This window comes from Labrus mixtus, chromosome 2 (genome assembly GCF_963584025.1).
Source record: "Labrus mixtus chromosome 2, fLabMix1.1, whole genome shotgun sequence".
Taxonomy (NCBI): Eukaryota; Metazoa; Chordata; class Actinopteri; order Labriformes; family Labridae; genus Labrus; species Labrus mixtus.
The window spans coordinates 4,421,645-4,447,723 of record NC_083613.1 but is presented as its reverse complement, the minus strand read 5'-3'; the positions used below and the strand labels follow the sequence as shown (position 1 = coordinate 4,447,723).

General features: G+C 39.6%; 1 protein-coding gene across 11 annotated transcripts in view; it reads right to left on the bottom strand.

Annotated features, from left to right (window-relative positions):
- The window catches only part of rims1b (regulating synaptic membrane exocytosis 1b), an 83,998-nt gene that overhangs the window by 51,596 nt on the left and 6,323 nt on the right, over positions 1 to 26,079 (bottom strand). For 10 of the 11 annotated variants that reach the window (XM_061048023.1, XM_061048042.1, XM_061048122.1 and 7 more), the window contains exons 2-3: positions 9,583 to 9,796; positions 4,404 to 4,424 (exon numbers count right to left, since the gene is read on the bottom strand). In XM_061048023.1, coding sequence (XP_060904006.1) covers positions 4,404 to 4,424; positions 9,583 to 9,796 — 235 coding nt within the window. The remainder of the gene's footprint in view (positions 1 to 4,403; positions 4,425 to 9,582; positions 9,797 to 26,079) is intronic. The other variant, XM_061048033.1, reaches the window with a different exon arrangement.

Below are 26,079 nucleotides of genomic sequence, written 5' to 3'. Positions count from 1 at the left end.
ACTACAGTATTGCTGCATGAACTCTGCATCCTCCATGTTGACAGATGAGACATGGGTCAAATTACAAAATCTGCTTAGAAAAGGTGTTGTGTGCACCAGATAGGCCGAGAAGAGGAGGAATATAACACAAGAGTAACTGAATTATCCGTAACCATAAGTATCTGCTTCAAACTGAAACAAGAATATTTATGCTTACGACTGAACTGAAGGGTCGCTGCATTTTCTCCTGAAAGTTAAATGTGTGTTTTGGTTTGCAAAAGTTTGTGCAGGAAGTCAATACAGCTCCACCAGCCAGCACACTTTTTTCGGGGTAGCTTGGCTTCATTTTTTTTACAACTGTAGGAGCCGGAGACACGTCGTCCATCGGTATAGTCAAAGACTTGAGCAAATAACATCTCCTCTCTTAGTATTAAATGTAATTATTTCTGAGTTGTCCAGGGCACTTGTGGCTCTAAATCATGCAGTCATGCACCTTTTTGTCATAACAGCAGAGAGCTGCTTTTTCTCAAATTAAAATTGAAAGTCCTAAAAAATGTATTTTTATCATCATTGTATAATTACTTTTGTATGCGTGAATTAGGAGCAAGTTCTGGCCTGCCATCCACTGGGAGGCAGTGCTCTGTTACAAAGGAGACAGCTTGTCAGCGGTTTGTTCACTTTCTGGGAACCGTCCGGAGCTGACATTAAACACACATAAACAAACACTCAGCCATTAACAAGCTGTAGCTCCAGCTATAGAGAGGGCCATGATCTACACATCAACTACTTCAGAGCAGAGCTATAGATTAGCCTTTCTACCACGCACTAAAATGTACTTTAACTTGAAACTAGTGGTAATTAATGATGTGTTCTGTTTAGAAAACAGTGACCTCTAGTTTACGGGTCATTCATTTCCATCATTTTATTAAGAGATGCTATTTAAATCACATTATTTATTAAATATCATAAGAAAATACCACTCACATTAAGACCAAAAACAGATATTTTCCTCATAAATATACTTGGTAAATGGACTTTAGCTTGTATAGTGCTTTTCTTTCTTGTCTTTTGACTACTCAAAACGCTTTTTACACCCCATGTTACACTTACCACACCACATTCACACACTGATGCCAGAGGCTGCTATGTAGTGTCCATCAATACTAACAAATCCCATATACACATATTCACATGCCGCTTACCAGTGGCACCGTCAAAGGGGGGCCAGGGGGGGCCACAGCCACCACTGAAATAAAACAGGCCTCCTCCAGCGGCCTACCAGATCTGATAGGTAGCATACATTTGAAACTCCAGTATCGAAATTCAAGTATCATGTACATATCGTCAAGTATCTGAAAATGCAAGGGCCATTTTCAAATGCTTATCCAATATATTCTGGCTTGGTGTTATGCCATTGTTTGCATGGTGAGCGGAAATGGTTTGTAAATGGTATAGCTACTTACAACAGCATCCTAATTTAGGGCTTTTTATTCAGTCTGACATCATCTCAACAAGCTGAGTATGGAGAGTTATTTACCATCATCACCAAGAGAAATCCAAAGCTTGACAGACCTGTCAAAAAGACCGAGTGCTAAAGCCAGTCATCTTTAATTTTTAGGATTCGATTTAATAGAGTGATATATAACAGATGTGAGCAGGTGATTCACAGTGACAACTCTATACTGAACTATGCTGTTCTCTTGTATTTGCTGCTTTGACTCCATAACAGAATCCAGAGATTCCTCTTTCTGCAATAATAATAGCAATTGAAATAGCAATAGCACTTTTAAAGCACAGTCATGAATAAGATATAGAGATCAAATCAATAAAACATACACACCACATAGCAATCAAACACCAAAAGCATAAAAGAAAATCAAATAAAAACCTGGAAAAACATACTGCACATACAAAAACCACACGAGTGATCACATATACTGTACATACACGCACAATGAGATACTTTTGGTATGCTTGGGAGAAAAGATTTGAGTTTAGCTTTAAAAGTAGAGAGTGTTGTGATGGACCTCAGGTCAGGAGGTCTACGATCTTATTCTGAGTACGGCTAAAAGACCCCCACCTGATGACCTGAGGGGCCAGGTTGGGTTGTAGACTTTTTCTAATATTACAATAAAAACTGGTTTCACTATCTTCACTGTTTCTGACTTTGATGGGATTTATCAGTAACAAACCGTCTGGTGACATTTGGCAGTGACCAAGCATTGAAGGGACGTGGTAAGTGGACAAAGTGGAACATACACCTGGGCCCCTCCCGTCTCCCCATGGCAGGCTGGTCTGGTCTCAAACACACAGGCAGGGAAAGCATGCACAGGCATGCGTGTGCATCCAGTATGCATCCAGGTAAATGTCTTGGTAGTGTGCTCTCTAATAAGCATGCCAGCTAGAACGCCAGTCATCCATCCGTAATTTTGTTATTGAGATTTATTTCAGTATCCATTGTTCCCCTTTCAGCACAGCCATGCCTACAGCCATAGGAAGAGGGGTCAGGACGGGTCAGAAGGGTCAAACTAGGGCTGTACTAGACTCAGATTTTTGTCAGTCGAAACAGATTTGTAAACTTGGATTTTTCATCCTTTACTTTTCAGTTCAGCTCCACAACAAGCTTTTATCAGCACATTTATCAGAAATGACTGCTTGATTGTTATTGTTTTATTCCAGCTGGCTACTTCTTTAAAACACCAATAGTTACATTTTTACCTTTTGTTTTTACATCAAACATGCTGTATCTAGAGGATAATGGGAGAGGTGGAGACATCTGCAGATAAATCACTTCCTGTTCATGGTGGAAACTGAAGAAATATGAACTTAAAAACATGTTTAGCATAAGCTATGATGAAGCTCAGCTCAGCTGTTCCTTTGTCCACACAAAGAAGAGCATAATAGAAACAATTGTGTTTAACATCAAATGCCTTTTTGCATTGTTTAAAATAGTTTTAATTACTGGGTCTGTTTACTGGAGAGGGCTGATTTGGCTCACATTTTAAAACAAGTTGAATATTTAGCAGTAGCAGTTAAGCTAGCAGCCTCTCCTGACATCCCGTGTCTGTAGAAGAGCGTCAGAGAAACTCTTACTTTCAAGATAAAATAGCTTCATTATTGTATCTGCTTTTAATCACTGGGTCTGTTTGAGAGGTCTGTGGATAATTAGTCTGAAGGAATCCTAATCTTGACATCAATCTGAGCACCGAAAAGCTAGAAGAAGCTCAGCAACCCATCCTGTTGTCCTGTGTCTGCGCAAAGAAAGGCCTTAAACACTGACTTTAAAAAGAACACTGTTTCATTATGTGTCCAATGGTTGTAATTACTGCGTCTTTTTTTTGTCTGAGTGGAGGAGACTTCTGCAGACAATTCAGCTTCCTGTTGAAACCTCTTTTCAAGTTAAGTTCACATTCTAAGAAAAAAAATATCTAAATAAATAAAAAGCACAACAGATATGGTCTCAAGTTTCTGTTTTCTATCAATGTATCACTGTATGGTTAGGATCATAGACTGTAAATAATAAGGTTAGGATCTGTCTTTAATGTTGATGATTTGTGTACTGCTATGGATAAATAATTGTATTGCAATACTTTTTCTATACATTTTTACTTTGCATACATGTTGTCATTGTGTTTTTAAGATGTTTTAGTCACTTGACTAAACTAAACTATGACCACAGCTGCCATCACAGTGCGTAGCTCCTAATTTTAAAGCGTCATCCCCTGACAAAGACCACTGGGTCAAAACATTTTAATTCCTGATTTATTTTTTGTGTCGTTGAGGGTGTCGGTTTCTCTACTTTTACCTTCTGCTGTTTGTTTGTTTTTTCAAATTTTTATTTCACAGTGGACAGAGTGGGTAATCACTGAGTGAGAGAGAGAGGGGAATGACATGTGGGAAAAAAGCCACAGACTTGATCCTGGGCTCTCCACTTCAACTACTTACTGTCATGTGTACAAAGGGAGCACATACCACTAGTCCACCGTCGCTCCCTATATACTGTTTTTTTTAACGCAACCAACCTTCAAAGATTACACTCTACCACACTATTGCTGTTACATTTCTTATAATATGCAGTTGACATAAATAAAGAAACATGATAGTGCTCTGATTCAACTGACAAAACACGACTGGGTCATTTTGACCTAAGGTTAAACATTACACTTTTGAGGCAGCCCTGAGTCAAACGCCCTGCCGACAGCCTTCATAATGGCTCATGCTTGCTCTGCCAGTCAGTTTTTTTTAAGGGTCTGCATTCATTCTCAAAATCAGAGAACCGCTCAACCACAATGATCTGTGACTATAAAAGTGAGGAGTGGGTCTGAATTCCTGTTCTGATGCTGTGAATGAGCACAGACCCCAGTATGAAGGGGAGACATTAGTGGTGACCCATGCAGTAAAATCCATCACCCAGCCGGCCTTACCCTGTCCTTCACTATGACACACTTTGCAAGGGGGAGGAGACAGACAACGGACAAAGAGTTAGTTTGGGTTACACTGGAGACAAAATCCTCTGAGAACACACGAGTTCCACCTCAAACAGTACAGTGACACTCAAAGTTAACAAAAGCTGTGAACTATTGGGGACTCCCCCCTGTTCACTTAAGTCTGTAAAGCTGTGAGTGGATCTGTACACACACTTCCTCCACTCACTGCTCCCTTGGCTCTGCAACCGTTGGTTTTTCTTTCAGCTGGAAAATCATAGAAGAGTCTAAAACATAGAAATCTGTTCATCCTCTTTCCAGAGTAGAAATCAACTTTCTTTAAAACAGACATGTTCAAAATTTGAACAATGCAAGTGTGTTTTTTTTTTTTTGTTATCTATTACCTTTTGGTGGCACAAACATCACAATCACAGCACAGAGAAAACACACAAAAAAAGATGCTAACCACTTTGTCCTCCTTTGTGGCATGCAGTCCAGGTAGCAGTGAGAATTGAGAAAAAGTAAAAAAGGTGGAAGTGGAGCCAGAGAGGTGAAGAGAGGAAGGAAGGAAATGAAAGAGATGCAGAAAAGTGTCATTTGTAAAAATGAGAGATCAGGAAAGATTGTGGGGAAAGAGGAGAAAAAACAAAGGAGAAAAGTGGGAACAAGAGGACGTGGTGCAAACATTTGTTAATAACATTCTGCAGAATTGGAAACACATACTTCATATTTAGTGACAGGGTGAGTGAGACGGTGGGAACGATAGCATGTGAATGTATGAGACATGATAGGCTGCAGCGACATGCATGACCCAGCTTGGTATGACCTTGGTGTGACGCATGACCTGTGACATCATCAGGATGCGTCACAGCTCCTTTCAGCATGAAGAGAAAACTGAGACAACATAAGCAACATGGAGAACACTCCTGAACAGTTATTTCTAAGATAAACGTGCGTCTGTGCCAAAAGAAGAACTGTTAAAGACACTTTGTTTGTGACTTAAAAATTAATAATTTAAAAAGTCCATGTGTCAGTGAAAGTCCAAAATAAAAGCTTTTTAGATGATCTTCAAGCTAAAATATCTAATTGTCTTTGTTCAAATAACAGGATACATGTGAATTTATTTTAAAATACTTAGTTTTTACTTAGTTTGAATATGAAAGGCTTAATGAATTATGTAAAATTGGTTGTACATGAAGTATTCTCTCTGCTATGGAATGTTTAAAATACTTCTTTAGAAGTATTTTAAACATTCCATAGTTTAAAATAAGGGATTCCATAGTTTAAAATAAAGGTTTATAGCTGCATTTGTGCACGTCATTGCTTCTTAAAAAAGAAGCACTTTTTGGGCTTTTCTAAACATGTGACAAATGCAATGCTCATGGGACTTTTCCAGGGTTTCATAATATATATTTATATATATATTTCATTATATGGGGCATTCTACCGAATTAGTTCAAAGTGCAGTCCCATTACAAAAACAAGGTTTAACAAAACAATTAAGTATTCAGACATGGATATTTACTGAGATTATATTATGATCTATTTAAACCCAGGGCATTAAATGAGATAGTGATAAGCTAAATAAATAAAAATCATCATAGGGTACTTTCTATTGAGAAGTAGCTGTCCCCAAACCTGACCCCTAAATTTCAAGTTATGTAAATACCACTTAAAACATTTTTTTAGATTTGTTTCAACTGTGTAATTTAAACAAAGGTTGAAAGACTTAGATTTATTGTTTAATTTTTAAATTAAAAAACTATGCTCAAAAAATCATGTCCCTTGTTTTCATGTCACTAAAATAAAATAAAAATAATCTTTACATAAGGGAAGTAAACATAATACTAACAGGTTAACATAAAATTGTTTTTATCATAGTTTAATACTATGTTTAGGTAGTGACAAATTTGGGGAGAGGAAATACATTCCAAAACAGTCTAAAAATACAATATCAAATTTGACTGTTCTTTTACTAGATATGTGTACTTCAGATATGGAACAATATATATAAGGAAAATGTTTTTGTAATAAGACTTAAAAAATGTAAAAATATTTCCAACCTGACTTTGAACCAATTCGGTAGAATGGCCCATATATGTATAATTGTATATTTAAGCTGTAACTGCATAAACATGGCACGTGTTATGTTGTGTAATGTTTAACTCCTTCATATATAAACTATATACTGTATTTAGGTTTTAGAGAAATCTGTCCTTGAGATGTCCCTCCAAAATAGAAATGAGACTTTTTATGGTAACAAGTTACATTATATGTAAAGAAGCAAACAAGACTGGCACACCAAGGAGCTCCTGTTTGGAGCAACTGTTCTCTAGATGTCTACATGTGAGGATCTTGTTTGATTCTTTTAACCTATTTGTGTTTCAGAACCCATTTAGGGATGTGTGTGTCTTTATTTAAATTTTTTGAACAAGTTACATTACGTAAAAATAAAAAGGTTACATTATGTATTTGGAGAAATACATTTGAGAAAGTTTTAAAAGTCTTATTTGTTACATTCAGTACTCCATCTTCAGCAGAAAGTCAGTTTTATTAGATTCAGAGAAAAAGAAAAGCACTCCTTTAAAGTTTAAGGATGTAAATGTCACAGTTAAGCATTTTGCAAAAAAGACAGTGTTGATTATTTTTAGCAATGTTCTTTCAAAATTACTAAATTTGTGTTGGCTATAGATTTCATTTACATCATGCTAGTCTTACGTCTTTATTTCCATGCTGCCTGCTGTGAATGTGATATTACTGTCATTACCAACAGGGATGTTATCTTTATCTCCTACACTCACTGCGGCCCCTCAGTTCTGCATACGTGCGATGCCAGTGTGAGTTCAGGGCCAGCTGGTCTGGGCGGATACAGAACAGATTGGGGACCAGCAGGCAGAGGGTGGAGGGCCCATAGTCAGGTAAGATACCCAGGAGGAGGTGCTCTCTCTTGAGTTGGAGGGAAGCCCAGAGAGTGCGTGGATGGAGGAGGGCCGAGTCTTAAAATAGTGTAAACGTGTCCGGCATACGGATGGGTGCCTCATTGAGACAAACCTGGACTAAATGAATGCATACAATTTGGTGATATAGTTTTGTAATAGTGTTTTATAGAGCGCTAAAAGACATTGTGGATCAAGTTAAAGATTCAAATATGAAGCAAAGTCTGAGGTACAGTTAAACAAATGAACAGCCTTTATTAGACGACATGTTAATGTTGCACCTTCATAAAAACTTGAATGACTTTAGTCATAAAGACTTAAAAAAACTACATCTTCATGTATCTCTGTCCAAAAATGACATACCTTGTTTGAGTCCAGGGGGCGCTATTCTTATATTGTTTTATTCACATTTTAAGTTGACTTTTTTTCGATTTATTTGCATATTCATATTTCTTTTTAGCCTCACACTGCGCTACATAGACAAATGCCTAATTTATTTATTTACATGCTTATATAGGGTTAGAGTCCATTATTGAACATAAACATGTAAATATGCCAGATTGTAGCCATAGGCTAATTTCCATTTGGTGACCCCCGGACTCTCTTCTATCCTTGCGCTCAGGTCAAACATCTGATTAATCTGCTGAGATGTCCCTACAGCATGGATGAGTATTATACAGATAAGAGATAAATAGGTGGAGACAACTACCTGAAAACACTTGATATAACAGGAGTGATTCAAGTATCTGGAGGCATGTTAGCATAGGGCTTCTGTAAGGTTACAGCATTACATATGCAGAATAGAGCCCGATCGATTTATCGGCCAGCCAATAATATCGCCCAATATTAGAATATCAAGTGACTATTGGTATTGGCTAATTTTATTGCAGATATTCGCTGATATTATTTGTTCACCAGTCAATTAGCATTTCATTTGAGTATCATTGTATCATACTAGCAGTTCTCTTTCACCAGCAGAGTGTTCAATATGGAATATAACAAGCATCACCACTCTCCAGTGAATGTGTTATGCAGTGATGCACGTACCGGTACATGCAGTTACTTTCCAGTTGAGTGACCATCCTATCTTCATTTTATATATTTTCTGCAAGTGTACAATAACAACATTTGAGGATCAAGCATTTAATATGTATATCGATATCTATCTATCTTTCTCTACAGATTGAACATTGTCGATATATAGGTATCGTATTTTTTCTCTCCGTAATATCGATATCGATATAGGCCCCAATCCCATATCGGTCCGGTCCTAGAACAACACTGATTCTAATAAACCCATGATTGGGTTTTTACACCTTTTCAAAACTTGGATGCCTTTGGAAAATATTGTTACTGCTACATAAACAGGTAAATGGCAGTCAACTGGAGCCACATTGTTTACACACTTGACATGCGTCATTCTCCACGTTACCTGACGAACACACCCTCCCAGTTTTTTTTTCTTTTTTAATTTAGGCTGCAAAAATGTCCGGTCTCACTCCCTGCTCTGACATGGCCTCCTGCCCTGCACCACAACTGTCCTCATATGTCCAGCCCCACCACCACCACCACCCCGGCATAAACCTGCAGGATCCGTCTGGGGACTTTAAAATATGATCTCATCATTACTCAAATCGCTGCATGTAAAACAAATATGCAGGAAGTGATGAGGTCATAGGCTAGGCACCAAACTCTACCTCAGGTCTGTTGATGCTATAACCATTTCAAACATGAGCGAACTATATATGGAAACCTGACCTTTCACACAGCTGTTTTCAGGGTAGTGAGTTTATTGTAGGGTCTTTGTTGTTGTAGTTTTGTATATTTTAAAATCCTATTTGAAATGTGTAAGCCTATTTGCTTGATTGGTCCTGTTCTTTATTTTTGGCATGTTGCTTTAGAAGGTCAGCACTGTTGCTGTCTAACATGCTGGCTTGTGATGGTTGCAGTGCATTCACAGGAGAAAGGACACACATCCAAGTGAGCTACTGAGCTTCAGTTTTTTCAAAAAACAGATCAGCCTCTGATTTAAAATGAACAATAAAGGGCCTATGAGTGATGCAAAGCCATTCTTACACACACTTTGGAGTCACCAAAGTGTGGCGCAGGGAGCATCAAAGCAGACAAAAACAAACACAAAAAGCAGAAGAACCGCACTCGACGACAGCCTATACCGCAGGAATGAGGCGAGCGTGAGAGAGGGAGAAAGAAAACGTGGGAGATCAAAAAGTCAGGTTTCTCACATTGTTGGAGCGTAGAGAGACTCGCCCTCCACAGCGAGCACAGAATTTGGTCTGGCAGTAGGAGCAGAGGTGGCCACAGCCGTCCGCAAACTTGGTCTTGCGGCAGATACCGCAGGTGGGCGCGTCGTCCTTCTGCAGGGTCTGCTGACGCCGTGTGTCCGCCCCAATGCGACGCACCTCCTGTTTGTAGCTCTCAAACTGCTGGTGCAGTGTTCTGAGAAAAGAGGAGAGAATACAAATTAAGATTTGAAGAAATTTTGAACTTGACTAAATTCACCCTTCCATGCTTTTTTAAACAGCTCTGACTACATATAATCTTGTATCAGAAAAACAAGACGGGACATGGAAGAGTTTCTGAATTGGTAAATAATTTTTCAAATATAGGAAATGTAAAAAAACTCAAAGTTGATGTTATTCACACTCATGTTTGAGAACATTTGAGTATCAGCAAAATAACTGGCAATTAGGGCAGCACTTGAAAGGTGCCTTTCAAATAAAAAAAAAAATCATACACGCAATTAAATCTAACTTCAGCTCAGTTGTGCGCTCTGCAGCTCACAGCGTTTGCCCTTCTTCCTAATGCTTCCGGTGATGGAAAGATCCCAGTGTGAATTCCAAATCAGACCATGTGAAAACACCCGCAATGTTGTCTCAACAAAAGAGTCAAATGAATCCTGCATTAGCATAGCATATAGAGGACCCAGACCGGCACTTTAATTACTTTGCTGAGTGAGACAGATATTAGAGCGGAAGGAGATGGCTTCATTCACAGCTTTGCAGCCAATTTCTCTTTTCATGGAAGCAGACAAACTCTGTGGTTAAGTTCCCATCAGCTCCCTGACTTTACAGTCGTGTCTGCAAGTTGTTTGTACTTTTAGAAAAATGCATGAAAACTACCCAGAGCTCTTGGCATTTACATTTGCAGAAGTAAAAGCTAAACAATAAGACTTAATCCTCAAAAAGAAAGTGGTAATATTGGAAAGCCAACTTGGTAAACAACTTGATCACCTGGCTCTATTGAAAGCAGACATGTCCTCTCGTCTGTATAGCTCAGCTGCTGGATAGGTAGGTCACTGATAGAAAACATATTCTCTGATCGGCTGTCAGCTGCTTTTTCTTGTAGAAGAAATCAAACAGATTACAGTCCTCCAACATGACCCATCCACAGTCCAGGGACAATAAAGAAAACTTTTGGAGAAAGCAAAAATCTGTCCTTGTGGAGGCTTTGCTGAAAAACAAGCTGTCCAAACAAACTGTTATGTAATTTCCACAGAATGTACAGTCTCCATAAAATCGTTCCTAAGCTGCCAAACAGAAACTTTCCAGGAAACGAGCTGACAGAAGACAGTTTGCACAGTTTCCCTGCTGCCTCTCTCTGCCTCTCCGGTTCATCTAAGAGTAGAGACAACCGACTGTCACCACACAGAGCTGAGACAGGGAGGTGACTCTCAGACGGGGACATGTCCGTCCAATCAGCTGACTAACACAGGAAGTGGTCGGAATGAGGCTGTTAAATAAAATCTAACATGAAAGTGATGATGAAGAATATTTACTTGAAAAATGCACATTGATGACAATAATAAAATGCAACATATGTTTTCAGACACAGACATGTAGCTTTAGGCTGAAATGTTCCGTATGATCAAGTCTTTTATGCATCTTATTACATTACTTGCCATGTTACATTTATTTCTACATGCTACTGTAAAGCTAAATGATGCAATTGTCCTCACAAATCCTCAAAGACCCTCAGGTTATTATAGGAAGTATTTTTCTATAGACTTTCTGTAATAACCTGAGGGCTCAACATCAAAGCATCCATACCATCTTTTTTACAATTCTACAATTCACTTAGAAAGAAAGAAGTAAGAAAGCACTTGAACACCTTAATGATCTCAACAAGAAGCAACACTTGTTACAGTACATCACATGAAGAGATGGCTGTCCTTGTCAAATGGCAGTGGTGGGATTTGAACTCACTCCTCCTGAGAAACAAACCTATTTCTTTGTTAACCCATACTACTAAACGTTGGCAGAAATGTTATTTTGCTATACAGTTATATATTGACATTCACTCTTCCAACACTTTGTAGAGTTTGTCGAGTATTTCCAGCGATAGTAAACTGAGGTTCAAACACTTAAAGGGATACTTCACCCATTTGCATTAAGTTTTGTATCATTAGAAACCTGGTAGTATTTTTGAATGGTCGTGCATCCCGCCCTCATTTTCCCCTGAGATGGGAAATCTTTGTATTTCTAAGCCTGAAAAGGAGCTTCCAGTGACGCAAAAATCGTCATTTTGCGTCACTAGAAGCTGTTGCGGTTAGCGGGGTGAAACTACAACGCTAGTTCCTCATATTTTCGACCACTGAAGCTACAGACCAATCACAGATCAGTGGGTGGGAACTCACTCCCAGAATCTAAACTTAATGTCCGCCATATTGCTTGGAAGCTACGCTAACAGGCTCTATGGAGGAAGCTGATAATGGTGAAAAAATATGCTGCGGCTGTTTAGGCCGGGGCCGCCGCAGCCGAAACACAAGACCGGCCTGTCGGCAGCAACCGTCTTGCGGCTATATTGCTGGCCGCCGCCGGCCACTGCCACCTCAGCAGCCGAGACATAATGCCTGCCTGTCAGCGGCGGTGAGGACGAGGAGCCCGGGCCGGCTCGATCTGGGGCGGACTGGTAGTGTCTGTGCTCTCACTGTTTGTCTATGGACACAGACATAGAATCTGTTTTCTGCCAGGAATTTCCAAGATCAATTCTGGAAGAAATCTCTGAATCAGTTGAGGAAATGGTCTCATGTGTTGAAGTAAATATGTCTGTAAATGTTTTTATTACTATATTTCTACTGCTATACTGTATATTTTGGAGAAACTGTAACGATCGAATTTCCCTCTGGGATTAATAAAGTATTTCGGATTCTGAACTAGAGGACCTTAGTGGGAGTGGCCTGCCTTGCTGTGCATTCTGGGATTTGTTGTCTTTCATCCACATGAGCCAAAAAAGACACTTTCTGCCTTTTCTCGGTCAAGAAGGCACCAACTTCAAAATGTATTTCACATTTCTACTACATATATGACCCAATGTCAATACAGATTCATGTTTCAACAGGTGAAGTAGCCCTTTAAGTGTGCTGTTTTCTATCTTATGCAGTTAGAAGTGAAGCATCAATAATGACTATTTTGAAAGCCTTTGAGCCGTGGCTAACTGTATGCTCCACTTGGTTTAAAAACATGCTTGTGGTATAAAAGATATATTTGATACCAAATTGGGATTGCTGCATTGTTGATGTTTGTGTCACTGTGCTTTTTGTGTGTTCAAATGAAATTAACATAATGGGAATTTGACCAGTAAACTAGTTTGCTTCGTGGCTTAATGAAAGGATTTTCAACTTTAAGCAGACACGGGTTAGCAACTATTAAAAAACATATGCCAACATGATGATAATCGTGGTATCATTGCATCAAGTGTCAGCCCATTCAAAGAGGATAAGTATTTATCTATGTATGAATTGCTATATTTTCAAGATGAAAATACAGATGTATTTTCTCTACTTTCAAATGTTAAAAGTTGTCTAATCTTTAGTGAGTTCCTACCTGCATATTGAGTATTCTATTCTGTGTTCTAACTATTTGTCTAAATTAGCATTCTTGCATGTTTGCATCTTCTTTTTTGGAATGATGTCTAAAAGCAGGCTTTGTCTTCATTAGATAATGTAAAAATAAACAAAAAAGATGAAGGAAAAACTTTAGACTTGATACAAACGTCAGCTAAACTGATTCATAGGTGATTTAAATGGAAAAAACAACATCATAACCCCCACGGCACCAACGTCACATAAGTGACCTCTGACCGCGAGGAGCTATCCATCCTGCCAATGTGAGTCCAGGGGATGAGCCAAGCCCATGCACCATGGGAACAGCTGTCAGAAGCAAAGGGTGCACAGCCGGTTGTCATAGTAACGTGGTGGCGTCAAGCACTGGGTGTCAGCAGGTGTCTGTGCAGCAGCTGTTCCTGTTCCTAGAGCCGTCGTTTCATCAGTCTTCTTCACCGATTTCACACATTTATGCAGATAAGCTGCAGCAAATGTGTGTTTTGTGTCCTCAATCAAAAAGGAGTTCTGCAGCAGCGTGACGAGACTCGTCACCTTCAACTAAACTTCTCCAGATTTATCCCCAGGGGAATTCTAATAACGAGTCTGAATATTTCCATCGACATGACAGGTTATACACAAAGATGGTACTCCACTGCTGTTGAGTGAAATGTTTCTATTCATGATACATGCATTTTTTGTTGGCGCTTACATTACCTCAAATATTTCCAGCAGTCATCAAAGCCAGAGAAATACTTAATTTTTTAGTTGTAACAGGATGTGTGTCGTGGCGTCTATGACAAACACGACATGTATATCGTTGCCAAGGAAACATCAGATTTTATGTCAAAGACCGCTGCATAAGGAAGCGGAAACAGCTACTGAAAGCTGTCGTACTGCTGCTGTGTGCTGCTGTGATAAAAACGTCATGTGAGTTAAACTTGGATACATCGTCGGTAAACATATTCTCTTCCTTCTACAGTAGCTAATACTGACAGTAACAGTTTTACTCCTCTATAGAGCAAAGAATTAAGTTCATCTTAAATACAAAGTATGCAGCTAAAGCATTCATTAACCATGTGACCAAATATTAAACATTTACAGCCTAACAAGTGACCGAGTGACTCACTAGATTCATGCACTGTGAGTCGACACAGAGCTCCCATATGGATCATGTCTACAACAATGCATCTAATCAACACTTCCTTTATGTAGATCTAAACTAAACTCTACTGTACATTAAGTATATGGGTGAGTCTGATAGGTATGAAAACATCATCAGTCTGAAGACAGAGGTGTCCTGTTTGGTTAGGATATGCGCTATCTGTGTTCACTCTACTATGTGTTCATTGATTACAGGCCCGAGCACATTGCTTCCGCAGGGTCGGCCACCATGCCTGGGATCACAGGTGCTGAGGGAGAGCTATTAATGAAGCATGAAATGCATGAATTAAGTGTTTACTTTCCATTTTGTAATTTTATTTTGTACTCACAAAATGTATATGCAAGCGTTTTCCCCTCCAGTTAGTAGGCTGCATTTATTTATAGGCCTGAGACATAAACAAGAGACTTCACAACAACATCACTATAATGGACAGCTCCCTGTCTATTTCCACACAACAAGCATACAACAGAATATGTTTGGAGTTTAGCCCTTAACCTTTAGCCTAGTTTACAGGAGTATATTATACATCATATTACACAGGTTCATATCATAAAAGGTATGCCCCATTAAATCAATTTATTCCTTATGACTTCCAAACTTTATTTTTCTGATATAACCAGGGCCTTTTTAATATCGTTGTGCATTTGAGTTGATGGGTGACGGTGTCAAAGCACCCAAATCTGTAAGAGCAGTTTAGATAAACATCAAAAGGACCTTAAACTTAAGGGACTGGTCTGAACAGATGCTTTTAAGGGGATTTTTAAAGGAGCTAGAGGCAGACACAGCTGATGTTGTCCCTGATATATTTATGATTGGGGTTGATTTGGACAAACTTTAGCTTATTGTATTAAAGTAATGTATCTTGAAATAGCCATATGTTTGAATGTATTGCTACTCATCGCTTGTCCCTTGAGCCAAGTACCGAACTGGTGCGCTCCCTGTGTAGCAGTGTGGAGCAGTCCCACTCTGACATCTCTCCACTAATGCAGGTCTGTTTGTGCATATGAGAAGCATATCTCTCAATAGCAGAGTGTAAACCAAAATTTCCCCTCAGTGATTAGTAAAGTATATGAATTCATGAAAAAAATCAAAATATCAGGTAACCCTACTTCTTACTACTACACATCCCTAAGATGCATCTCCAGTGTTAAACTATTTTAGAGAAGATACTGTGACCTGATTAGAAGCAAGCCTATCCTGTATATCAACTTCTTAAGCTAATACCCAAGCTAGATAAGCTGACATATCCTGGCTTATGGTACGGCAACATAAAAAGCCTATACACAAAATTTTAAACAACACCCAGCTGGTATCTTTTTGTTCAATTAATCTTGAAGAACATACAGCCTGTAGGAGTAGCATGTGTCTGTAGGAGTAGCATGTATCTGTAGGAGTAGCATGTGGCTGTAGGAGTAGCATGTGTCTGTAGGAGTAGCATATGTCTGTAGGAGTAGCATGTGGCTGTAGGAGTAGCATGTGTCTATAGGAGTAGCTTGTGTCTTTAGGAGTAGCATGTATCTGTAGGAGTAGCATGTGTCTGTAGGAGTAGCATGTGGCTGTAGGAGTAGCATGTGGCTGTAGGAGTAGCATGTGTCTTTAGGAGTAGCATGTATCTGTAGGAGTAGCATGTGTCTGTAGGAGTAGCATGTGGCTGTAGGAGTAGCATGTGTCTGTAGGAGTAGCATGTAGGAGTAGCCTGTGTCTGTGGGAGTAACATGTGTCTTTAGGAGTAGCATGTATCTGTAGGAGTAGCATGTGTCTGTAGGAGTAGCATGTAGGAGTAGCATGTGTCTGTAGGAGTAGCATGTGTCTGTAGGAGTAGCATGTGGCTGTAGGAGTAGCATGTGTCTGTAGGAGTAGCATGCAGGAGTAGCCTGTGTCTGTAGGAGTAGCATGTGTATTTAGGAGTAGCATGTATCTGTAGGAGTAGCATGTGACTGTAGGAGTAGCATGTGTCTGTAGGAGTAGCATGTAGGAGTAGCATGTGGCTGTAGGAGTAGCATGTGTCTGTAGGAGTAGCATGTGGCTGTAGGAGTAGCATGTGTCTGTAGGAGTAGCATGTAGGAGTAGCATGTGGCTGTAGGAGTAGCATGTGTCTGTAGGAGTAGCATGTAGGAGTAGCATGTATCTGTAGGAGTAGCATGTATCTGTAGGAGTAGCATGTAGGAGTAGCATGTATCTGTAGGAGTAGCATGTAGGAGTAGCCTGTGTCTGTAGGAGTAGCATGTGTCTGTAGGAGTAGCATGTAGGAGTAGCATGTGTCTGTAGGAGTAGCATGTAGGAGTAGCCTGTGTCTGTAGGAGTAGCATGTATCTGTAGGAGTAGCATGTGTCTGTAGGAGTAGCATGTAGGAGTAGCATGTAGGAGTAGCCTGTGTCTGTAGGAGTAGCATGTATCTGTAGGAGTAGCATGTAGGAGTAGCATGTGTCTGTAGGAGTAGCATGTAGGAGTAGCATGTAGGAGTAGCCTGTGTCTGTAGGAGTAGCATGTGTCTGTATGAGTAGCATGTGTCTGTATGAGTAGCATGTGTCTGTAGGAGTAGCATGTGTCTGTATGAGTAGCATGTGTCTGTATGAGTAGCATGTGTCTGTAGGAGTAGCATGTGTCTGTATGAGTAGCATGTGTCTGTATGAGTAGCATGTGTCTGTAGGAGTAGAATGTGTCTGTATGAGTAGCATGTGTCTGTAGGAGTAGAATGTGTCTGTAGCGCCATGAGGCAGCAGTTTTAGGACCGTTGTTTCTCATGACAGCACCCCCTAGTGCACTGGATAGCCAAGGACCGCATTTTATTGGAGCAATCGGAATGTGAGTATTTAATGTGAATCAAACTTTTATAGTGTAATAAACCTTTAAATGGCTGTTAAAATTAGTATTTTGATGTAAAACTAAAACTGATTAGAATAATTACTTGGGTTTAAAAAACATTCAAACTGATGTTAAAATTCTTATTTAAATCAACCCTTAAAGATATGTTAGATTTTGGTGTAAAAAAATGTTTAAGACTATAAGTTGTTTAACAAGAAATAGTATTTGAATGGCACACTGCCTTAGCTGCTGTTTTACAATGGTCCAATAGGTGGCACTACCGCGGTCCTAAAAACGGCATCCTCCAGCTCTGCAGCAACATAAAAGTGAGAGAAGTTGACCTCTTCTAAATACTGTTGTGTGTTTTAAGTTTTGTTAGAATATGACAGTGGCAGACAGTAGGGTTCAGGTGGTTCAGGTGTAGCAGCTACACTGTGGCTGTCCCCTCTCTGTAGGATACCCCAGTAGTGGACCAGCAGGGAGAGACAGATGTGCCAGATGTCAGATGTGGGTTAGCCCTGCTTTGGTCTCGTCAAAACAAGAGTTCACATGTGCATACATGCACAACAAACACTTACACAAATGCAGGCAGACAAACATAAACAATGAAAAACCCACATGTATGGGTTTGCCTTGGCCCTGGGGTCTCACTTTTTCAGCTCAGCACGTCCAAGACTCCCACTTCCTCCCCTTCTGCCTTTCTCTCTTTCTCTCTCTCGTTTTCGTTTTATCACTCCCTCATGTGTCTCCACTCTTCACCAGTCATTGGTGTGGACTTGTTAATTAGCACTGCTATGAATACATTGCCCAAGATGGGGAGGGGAGAGGGGGACGCTGTGTGTGTTTAGTTGTGTGTGTGTTTATATGCGGTGCTATTTCTGTCTCATCAGCTGATTCCTTGTGATGCCCAGCATGGGATTTTTTTCTCAGTTTGATGAGACAAAAAAAAGTGAGATAACAAGCAGTCTGTTTGTTTTGGCTCTTCGCAGAAGAGAGGGCAGCAGGATGTTACCCTGTGACAAACTTAAAACTTATATCAATCTTCAAATTCACACACAAGTCAACAAAGGAGTCATCTCATTTATATTTCACCACTTTGGATTTGGTATGCTGAAACAACATTTTCAGCTATAGCTAGCTACCATAAAACAATTAAACCCCCCAAAATATGAAAACTCTGGCCCAATTTGTTTTAAAAACAGAAAAAATAAACACTATGTATTTGCAGTAAGTAACTTAATGTTTCACTTTAACAGTTTAGGATTTGAAGTGCATGCTCTTGTTCCTCTAAACTATTGTTTTAGCTAATAGTGCTTAAATCCCACTATCAAAACCAGGTGGCATCAAGCTCACAGTCCAGTTTGTTAGTTGTACAAACACAAAGAATCTGGCAATTGTTCTCATTTCACCTCTCCCTGAAGACTTAGCAACTAAAGATACAAACATCTGAAGGGACACTGGGACATGTCAAGAGGTAAAACAATTCATGTAATAACCCATGAGCTACCCTCAGCAGCTAATGTAAGCATCAACCACTTCATAGCTTTAAATATAACATTAGGCTATACCTTTTCTCTTGTACCTTTAAAATTATCAAACAGAATAAGACACTCCGTAGCTTATATTGCCAGGTCTGATGGTAGCTTATGGTTGATTAAATACATTGTTTAATATGGCCCAATATCACTCTTGAATGTCAATGCTTTGTTGATGAGCTATCTGGAAACAGTGACATGATGATTTTTCTGATTTTGACATTGCATGATATAGATATGCACCCTTAAGTAAGTCAGCTAAGCATGCTAGCTTTTTGTAGCATGCTATCGAGTAGCTGCAAAGATGAAACGCTGCTCAATCCCTTCTTTAGACTTTTACTTGTTTTTTAGATTTAGAAACACCCATCAAAGTATGGCAAGTTTTGCATTTAATAATATTCACACAATATGTTGATGTGAATAAAGAGGGAAGATCCTAAGCTGAACAGGTCTGTGATGTCTCAGGTTTTCTGAGGTAGTATTGTCCAATTACTGTTCAGGATTTGTAACACTAAAAGTTGATACAAAGCAATCTATCCTTCTTTTTTTTTAGAGGTCTGTAAGTCCAAACAATAAGCAAGCTAAATAGAAAGTCCCAGCACACCATGACAGCACACTTGTGGTTGTTGAATGAAAAACATGTCTGCATCTGATGGAGCTAGAGACATGTTGAAGCATGCTGTGTGGAGTCAGGGGTAAAACTGAAAGGGAGAAGAGTCAGACAGGGAGCAGACAGGGTGGGGTAAAAAAGGAAACATGACGGGGAAGAACAGGTAAGGAGTGTCCCAGAAGTGCTCCCGTTTAAGAAAGAGATGAATAGACAAATGGCTGTCTACAGGGAGGAGGAGGTGGAGGTGGTGATAAAAGGCAAAAGATGAACAAAGAAAGCCAAAACGGAAACAAGCGTGGGCCAGAGACCAGCAGAGAAGAAAAGCCGATGCATCCGGAGCCGCTCTATAAATACCATTTGAGAAGAGGAGTGTGTGCTGGATAGAGGATGGAGACAAATTTATGAAAAAGGAAGTGGAGGAAGAAGGAGATGAGAAAAAGGAACAGATAGAGCTGCTCAGGAACAGTGTTGATCTGCTTATGAAAAAGCAGCATCAGGGATTTATTGAAAGTGTTGAAACAATATCCAGAAAAATCATCACAACCCTGCTGGTGTAGGCTGTGTGAAAAGAAGGAAGAAGTCAGGGATGGGAACAAGAAGAGCAACAGATGGGTGCTTCAACCAAATGCAAATATCTTCTTTGTTTTCTTATTTGCCTGGCATGATGATAACCACCATGACTTTTACACATTTTGCCTCCCTCCTCTGTCTAAAGGCTATAAAATGGTACTAACGTCATCACGCTAGCAGAAATAAATCACCCAGATGGCTAGTGTGTATCTATGGGGATGCAGTTTCTCAAACAGTCTGGTCAATCCTTCCTGGCTTGATGGGATCTGATTCCCGGCTGTCATTCTTTCCAGGATTCAACATACAGCCACATGTAAACAGACTGCTTGAGTCACATAAACCTGCTTGATTAGCTTTAGTTCTGTTTTAGAATTGGAACGTGGCAGGAAGCTAACGTCCCCTATTCTCCATTACATACAAATCAATCCATCAATAAGCAGCTATACATGATATAGAATATAAAATTCTGATTGTATGACTTAAGTGTGCCGCCGTCTTTGGTATGTGCTTCTCTGTGTACATGTATGTTGTTGATTGTTGTTTGTTTTTATGTTTTATGTGTTAGCGCTATGACTAGTTAAATTAGATTATTAAGGTCTAGTGGGGAATCATGGGAGTTCTCTCTGCTACCAGACAATATTAATTGCAATCATTCTTTAGGCTTAAGTCAACATTGAAAAATGTACATGGAAAGAGACAGTGGTTTCCTGGGTGACCCCTGTGATTGACATATTGGTTTACATAGTTATTCCCAGCACAGTAGGACAGAACAAGAAGGCAGTACTCTTTTGGGGAAAGATTTAGACTTTCTTTTTTTGCTATTTCAGGCTGAAATCCACTACCTATATGTACACTCTAAACAGCCTCTGCTGATCTTTGATCCAGTGTTTGAAATGAAGATGGGGGATACAGTGAGCAGTACCTGCTAAACATCAGCCTTATTGATTAGTTATAGTGAGAATCTTGGAATACCAATGTTGTCATGTAGCTGAAAACAAAGTGTGGATGTCATCAACATCAGGCTATTTAAATCATAAACTGGGATTAAAATAATGTATTCTTGACAAAACCTGCATTTGTAATGGTTAGATGATAAAGGGTCTGTGCAGACAGATAGAAAATCCTTAAGCTACATAGCTTTGCCCGTCTCCAACATGTAGCATAAGACTTAGCAGCCCCTTCCTTAGCCAGTGCTCAGATATTGATACTGTACCTCTTTGTATTGATGTTGTGAGTGTTTTGCCCGTAGTTATGGAGCAGAGTGCCTTTTTGGCATGGACTCCTCAGTGTGTATCTCTGTGTGTGTCCATCACTCTATGTCTCTCAAGCTCATACATTTATTTTTTCCTTTCTTTTCCATTTATATCTCTCTAACTCTTTCTCCTTTGTCTTTGTTTCTCGACCCCCTATATATATTTATATATATATATATATATATATCAGTTATATCAGTGTGGGTGTATTAGATCGAAGTCTGTCAAACCTCAGTCAGATTTAAAATTGAGTTTATCCTTCTCTCTCTCTCTTTCTCTTAAATACTAAGGGTACTGAGAGAAACAAACACACACACAGATCACAAAACATCAGACCTCACACAGCCATCTGGGTGATATATAAGCCAGATCTCTGGTTGGTGGAGTCGTTGTGGAGTAATTATGGGCAACCTCTAATCCCCTCACTTTATCCCAGCCGCCTCGACAAGCAGCCTGCTCCTCTGACTTCACTCAAAATTTCAGTGGGTCCCACAAACCCTCGCGCAAAGGAAGCTAGATTAAATTGATTTGATGTTTGGGGGGATTTTTTCCGGCAAGCTAGCAAAATGGTTTGTTTACATCCAGTATTCATGTTAGGCAACTTTACTCATGCAGTAGAGGAGTAAACACATGGTGCCTCTTTAGACTCCAGCATGCTGAGAAAACATCTGTAAAATAAAAATAAAATAAAAAAAAGTAGTTTCAAGTTGTTTACTTGTTACTAGTCTTGTCATGCACACATACAGCATTCGGCAGGAAATGAGATCTGAATTGAATCCAGCGTTACTGAGACAGTCTGTCTTTGCTACTGTGTGCTCTGACTTCATCATCATTTGTAATATTTCCTGCACAGTTTTGCTCAAATTCAGTAATAGGAGATGCCTTTCTTTGAAGTATTGTTGTAACATTTACTTTATATTGGATTATTATATCTCTGCAATTATTTAATTATTATGAGGTCTGACATTAATGCATTATTTTTTATTTGAGATTAAACACATATTTTGTCTCTTTAGACACACTTAGATAAGCCTCCACAGTGTCTCAGACTTATGACACCATAGTCACAGTGATGGAAAAGAATGACACTGCTGCATCTTTGAATGTCTCATTTATAAAAAAAAAATCTTAGAAAGCTGAGTTGATGAGTCAAATGAAACATTCACCTCGTGACACCAAACATTTCATTTTTTACCGTTCCATTTAGCTGTTTTCATTTGTTTTCGAGTTTCCTTTTCCCCTGTGAAGTTAATGTCAAAACCTTCGATACACCAGAAGGTCCTTACATTATTTCAAAATAAAAGCAAGGTTGAATTCTAACAAGCAATCTTAGCATAATACACTACAAAAATTCAAGATAAAAGCCTCACTTTAAAAAAAAAAAAAAGTGAAATAATGGAATCTCAAACATGCAGATGAAACTGTGATTCATCATAGTTAACTTTTGAAATGTTGCGATTCATCATGAATAAAAAAAGTAATTGTTTGACAGCCCCGTCGATCACATTTCTAACCTCCAAGGAGGAGGTGTAAACCTTGCTAGGGAGAGGGATGTCTGGGTTGACTTACTTTGCTTGCTGCCACCTTGACCAAGATAAGCAGAAAAAGATATAGCTGGATGGATGGATACTAAGGGGACACTTTATTGTCCCCTTGGGGAAATTTGTCTTGGAATCAAAGTGCTGCCAAACATTCTGCTGCTTCCAATAGAATCAATCAATAAAGAAGAAAAAATAGAAAAGAACATCCACATGTAAAAAGAAAGGTGGATACCACTGCAGAACAACACAACATATAGACGATGGTTGGACGGATGGATGGATTCTGAATTTTCTGCCTGTTTTTCCTTATGGAAATAGTTTGGGCCTTTGCAGGGTGGTTGCACTTATTGGCCTCCACATTTTTCACTATCAATTGTCTTTACATTTGCAGATCAATTGGGAAATAATGAAATCATAACAATTCATCACATCCTTTGTGTTTATACAATTCTACAATTCTACTACAATTCTACAATTCACTTAGCAGACGCTTTTATCCAAAGCGACGTACATCAGAGAGTAAGTACAACACAAGCAAGGATCTAGAAAAAAGGGAACAATGTCAGTAAGAGCAAACGATCAGCTTTGAGTCTGATTGGACACACAGGTGCTGACAGGAAGTGACCAGAGGCAAAGCACAACATTGAGGGCAGTTCTTGAGAGCTCTAATCAGTATAGAAACCATCTTATAAGTCATCGTTATCAAACAAAAACCATCGTCACTACCATCATCATCATCAATAATTATACAGCACCACAAATAACAGTATCTTGGGGCACCAGTGGCACAGTGGTTGGTGAGTTCACCCCGTTTCCCCATGTGAGGCTTTGGTCCTCCCAGCGGGGCGACCCAGGTTCAGATCTGACCTGTGTCTCCTTTACCGCATGTCTCTCCCTGACCTCCGTCTCTATTCCACTGTCCTCTCCATTTAAAGGCTTTATATGTGATTTTTCACACTTAAATGTAATATAAATCAAATATATCCTCTGAAAATAACTCTGTGAGTCATGACTGTCTACAATGGGTGTAACACCTGAGTCCCACTGTCTGTGATGTTTTCAGAGTTTTCAGAGTCCTATCTTCACTTTGTTTACATCGCCAGGACGGCCGGCTGACTCCTCCCCTCGAGTATAAAAGTTGTTTAATTGAGGGACTAGAGAAAATAAGAATAACATACTGTACTCACTGCTTAACTGTGTTTCTAGATCACGCTCATTTCAGGTAAATTTACATGCAGTGTGAAGATACGAGCGTAATAAAGATCGCTAGCATTAGCATGCTAACACAACAATGCAGCACGAGTTGTTTTGGTTTCATGCTGGTGCTCAAGGGCGACATCTGCTGGATCAAAAAATCACATATAAAGCCTTTAAGTCACAAAAAAATCCCTAAAATAAATATTTTTTAAAAATAACAGAATTCTGATGAAAATGGGATTAATTGAACATTTGACCTAGATTACGATTAATGAACGATTATTTGGTTGTTGTTTTTTTGCCCTCATAGTTCCATAGCTGCTGTGGGCTTAAATGATCTACAAAAAGCAACATCCTTCAAACAGGTGTGTCACTCACTGTGCCTCTTAACACGTACTAATTGGGCTGTCATACAACACTCTGTGTGGCCATCACTTCCTGTGACCACAAACACAAACAGAGATGGAGAGCGAGAGCGAGAGAGAGAGAGAGCATGGTCAGCCTGGGTAGAATGCTTTCTCATTAAACTTTAATGCTAGGGAGGTCTGGGAGCACTAAAGAGGCCACTCACCGAGGCTCACTCAGGTCTCTCACTCTGTCTCTCAGCACACTCACTCACTCAGAGTCCCACCCAGCCACACACCCCACCAGCAGCTCTATATCCTGTTCCTGTGAGAGTGTGAAAGACTGTGTGCTGGTTTTCTGTCACATTCTGTCCCTTACGTCTCTGCTGCTGCAGCTAATGATTAACCAAATCTCAAATCAGCCCACCTGTATCAACTCACAAACACAAGGCTGTTTCCCAAATCACACAAGATATATATTTTTCTTTTTAAGACGAATTAGGGCTTTAAGGACATGTTCACTAGAGTATTTGTAGAATAGAGTTTGAAACCAGAGGAATTGTTGAATTGACATATTTTTTGACAAATCCTTAATGCTCTCATTAACCTTTACCTTTTGGATTGACTATCTGTGAACTTACTCCTTTTTGTGGAGTAAGGATTTGTGATTTTACTGCTCTTTGTCTAGAGTCTACTACTGAGTCATTTGACTGTTTGCCAGCTGTGTGATGCTGTACAGTAGTTTAAGATGTGATGCTCTGCAACAAGTGCTGGAAACAGTCCTGAAGGAACTGCAAACCATGGAGTCAGAGGAAGTTTGACACTTTGCTTTTCATATTCCAATCCAATCCAACTCTATTTGTTAAGCACTTTAAAACAACCACAGTTGACCAAAGTGCTGTACAGAAGAATAAATAAAATGCGTAACAAGGTCACATGAGATAAAAGAAAACTACATGTGAAATACAGAATCAATATTAGACAACATGAACGCAAACACATAAATCAGGGATAGGCTCGTATTGGCTTGATAATATCACATAACGGATATATTAGTCACATTCTCCAAACAGAAACATTGTGCAGAAAATATTAATAATGATGTTAATGCCATTGTGTACAAAAGGGTTGTGTTTGTTAATCAGTTCTGCTTGAAATTACTTCCACGGGTTGAAGCATCCATTTCAAGCTTCAAATCTCTCTTCTTGGCCTAAAGTTAGAACACACAGAAATATGTGCTGACACACTCACACGTGAACATGTGTGCTGACTGAAAAGTGCACCTGCAGTGTTTTTTTTTTTTGTTCATTTTACAGAAAAACTAAAAAGCAAACATACAATGCAGCTTTTTAAGACATCATGCAGCAAAGGTGTCAGAAAAACTCACAAGAATTCAAACAAAGCAGTACCCCCACAACCCCCCCCCCCCCCCCCCCCCCCCCCCCCCACTGGTTTCCATTCCTCCAGGTGTTGCAGACACACTCGACAGCCTCTGAGTTCTTTTAATTAAAAGACAAAGTGTGACGGTCCCATACATACACACACACACACACACACACACACACACACACACACACACACACACGTACACACACAAGCACATACATATGGAGCTCATGGCTTCACACTCTCTCCAGCTGTCTGGAAAAAAGAGTGTGAGGCTGGCTGCAAAGCAACAGGACAAACTGTACAGTGACAAAGGCATTCTGTCTCCGCAAGAGTGTCCCTTCCATCTGCAAGCTTTCATCCACAGGCTGAGAAAACAGCAGCACCATCTGGGTTTGTGCTGCATTGTGTGTGCTGCTGATCAAAAGTGGTTCAATCTATGCAGAGGCTGTGTGTACGTGAAGGTAGATATATGAACCAATGAGTGCACGTGTG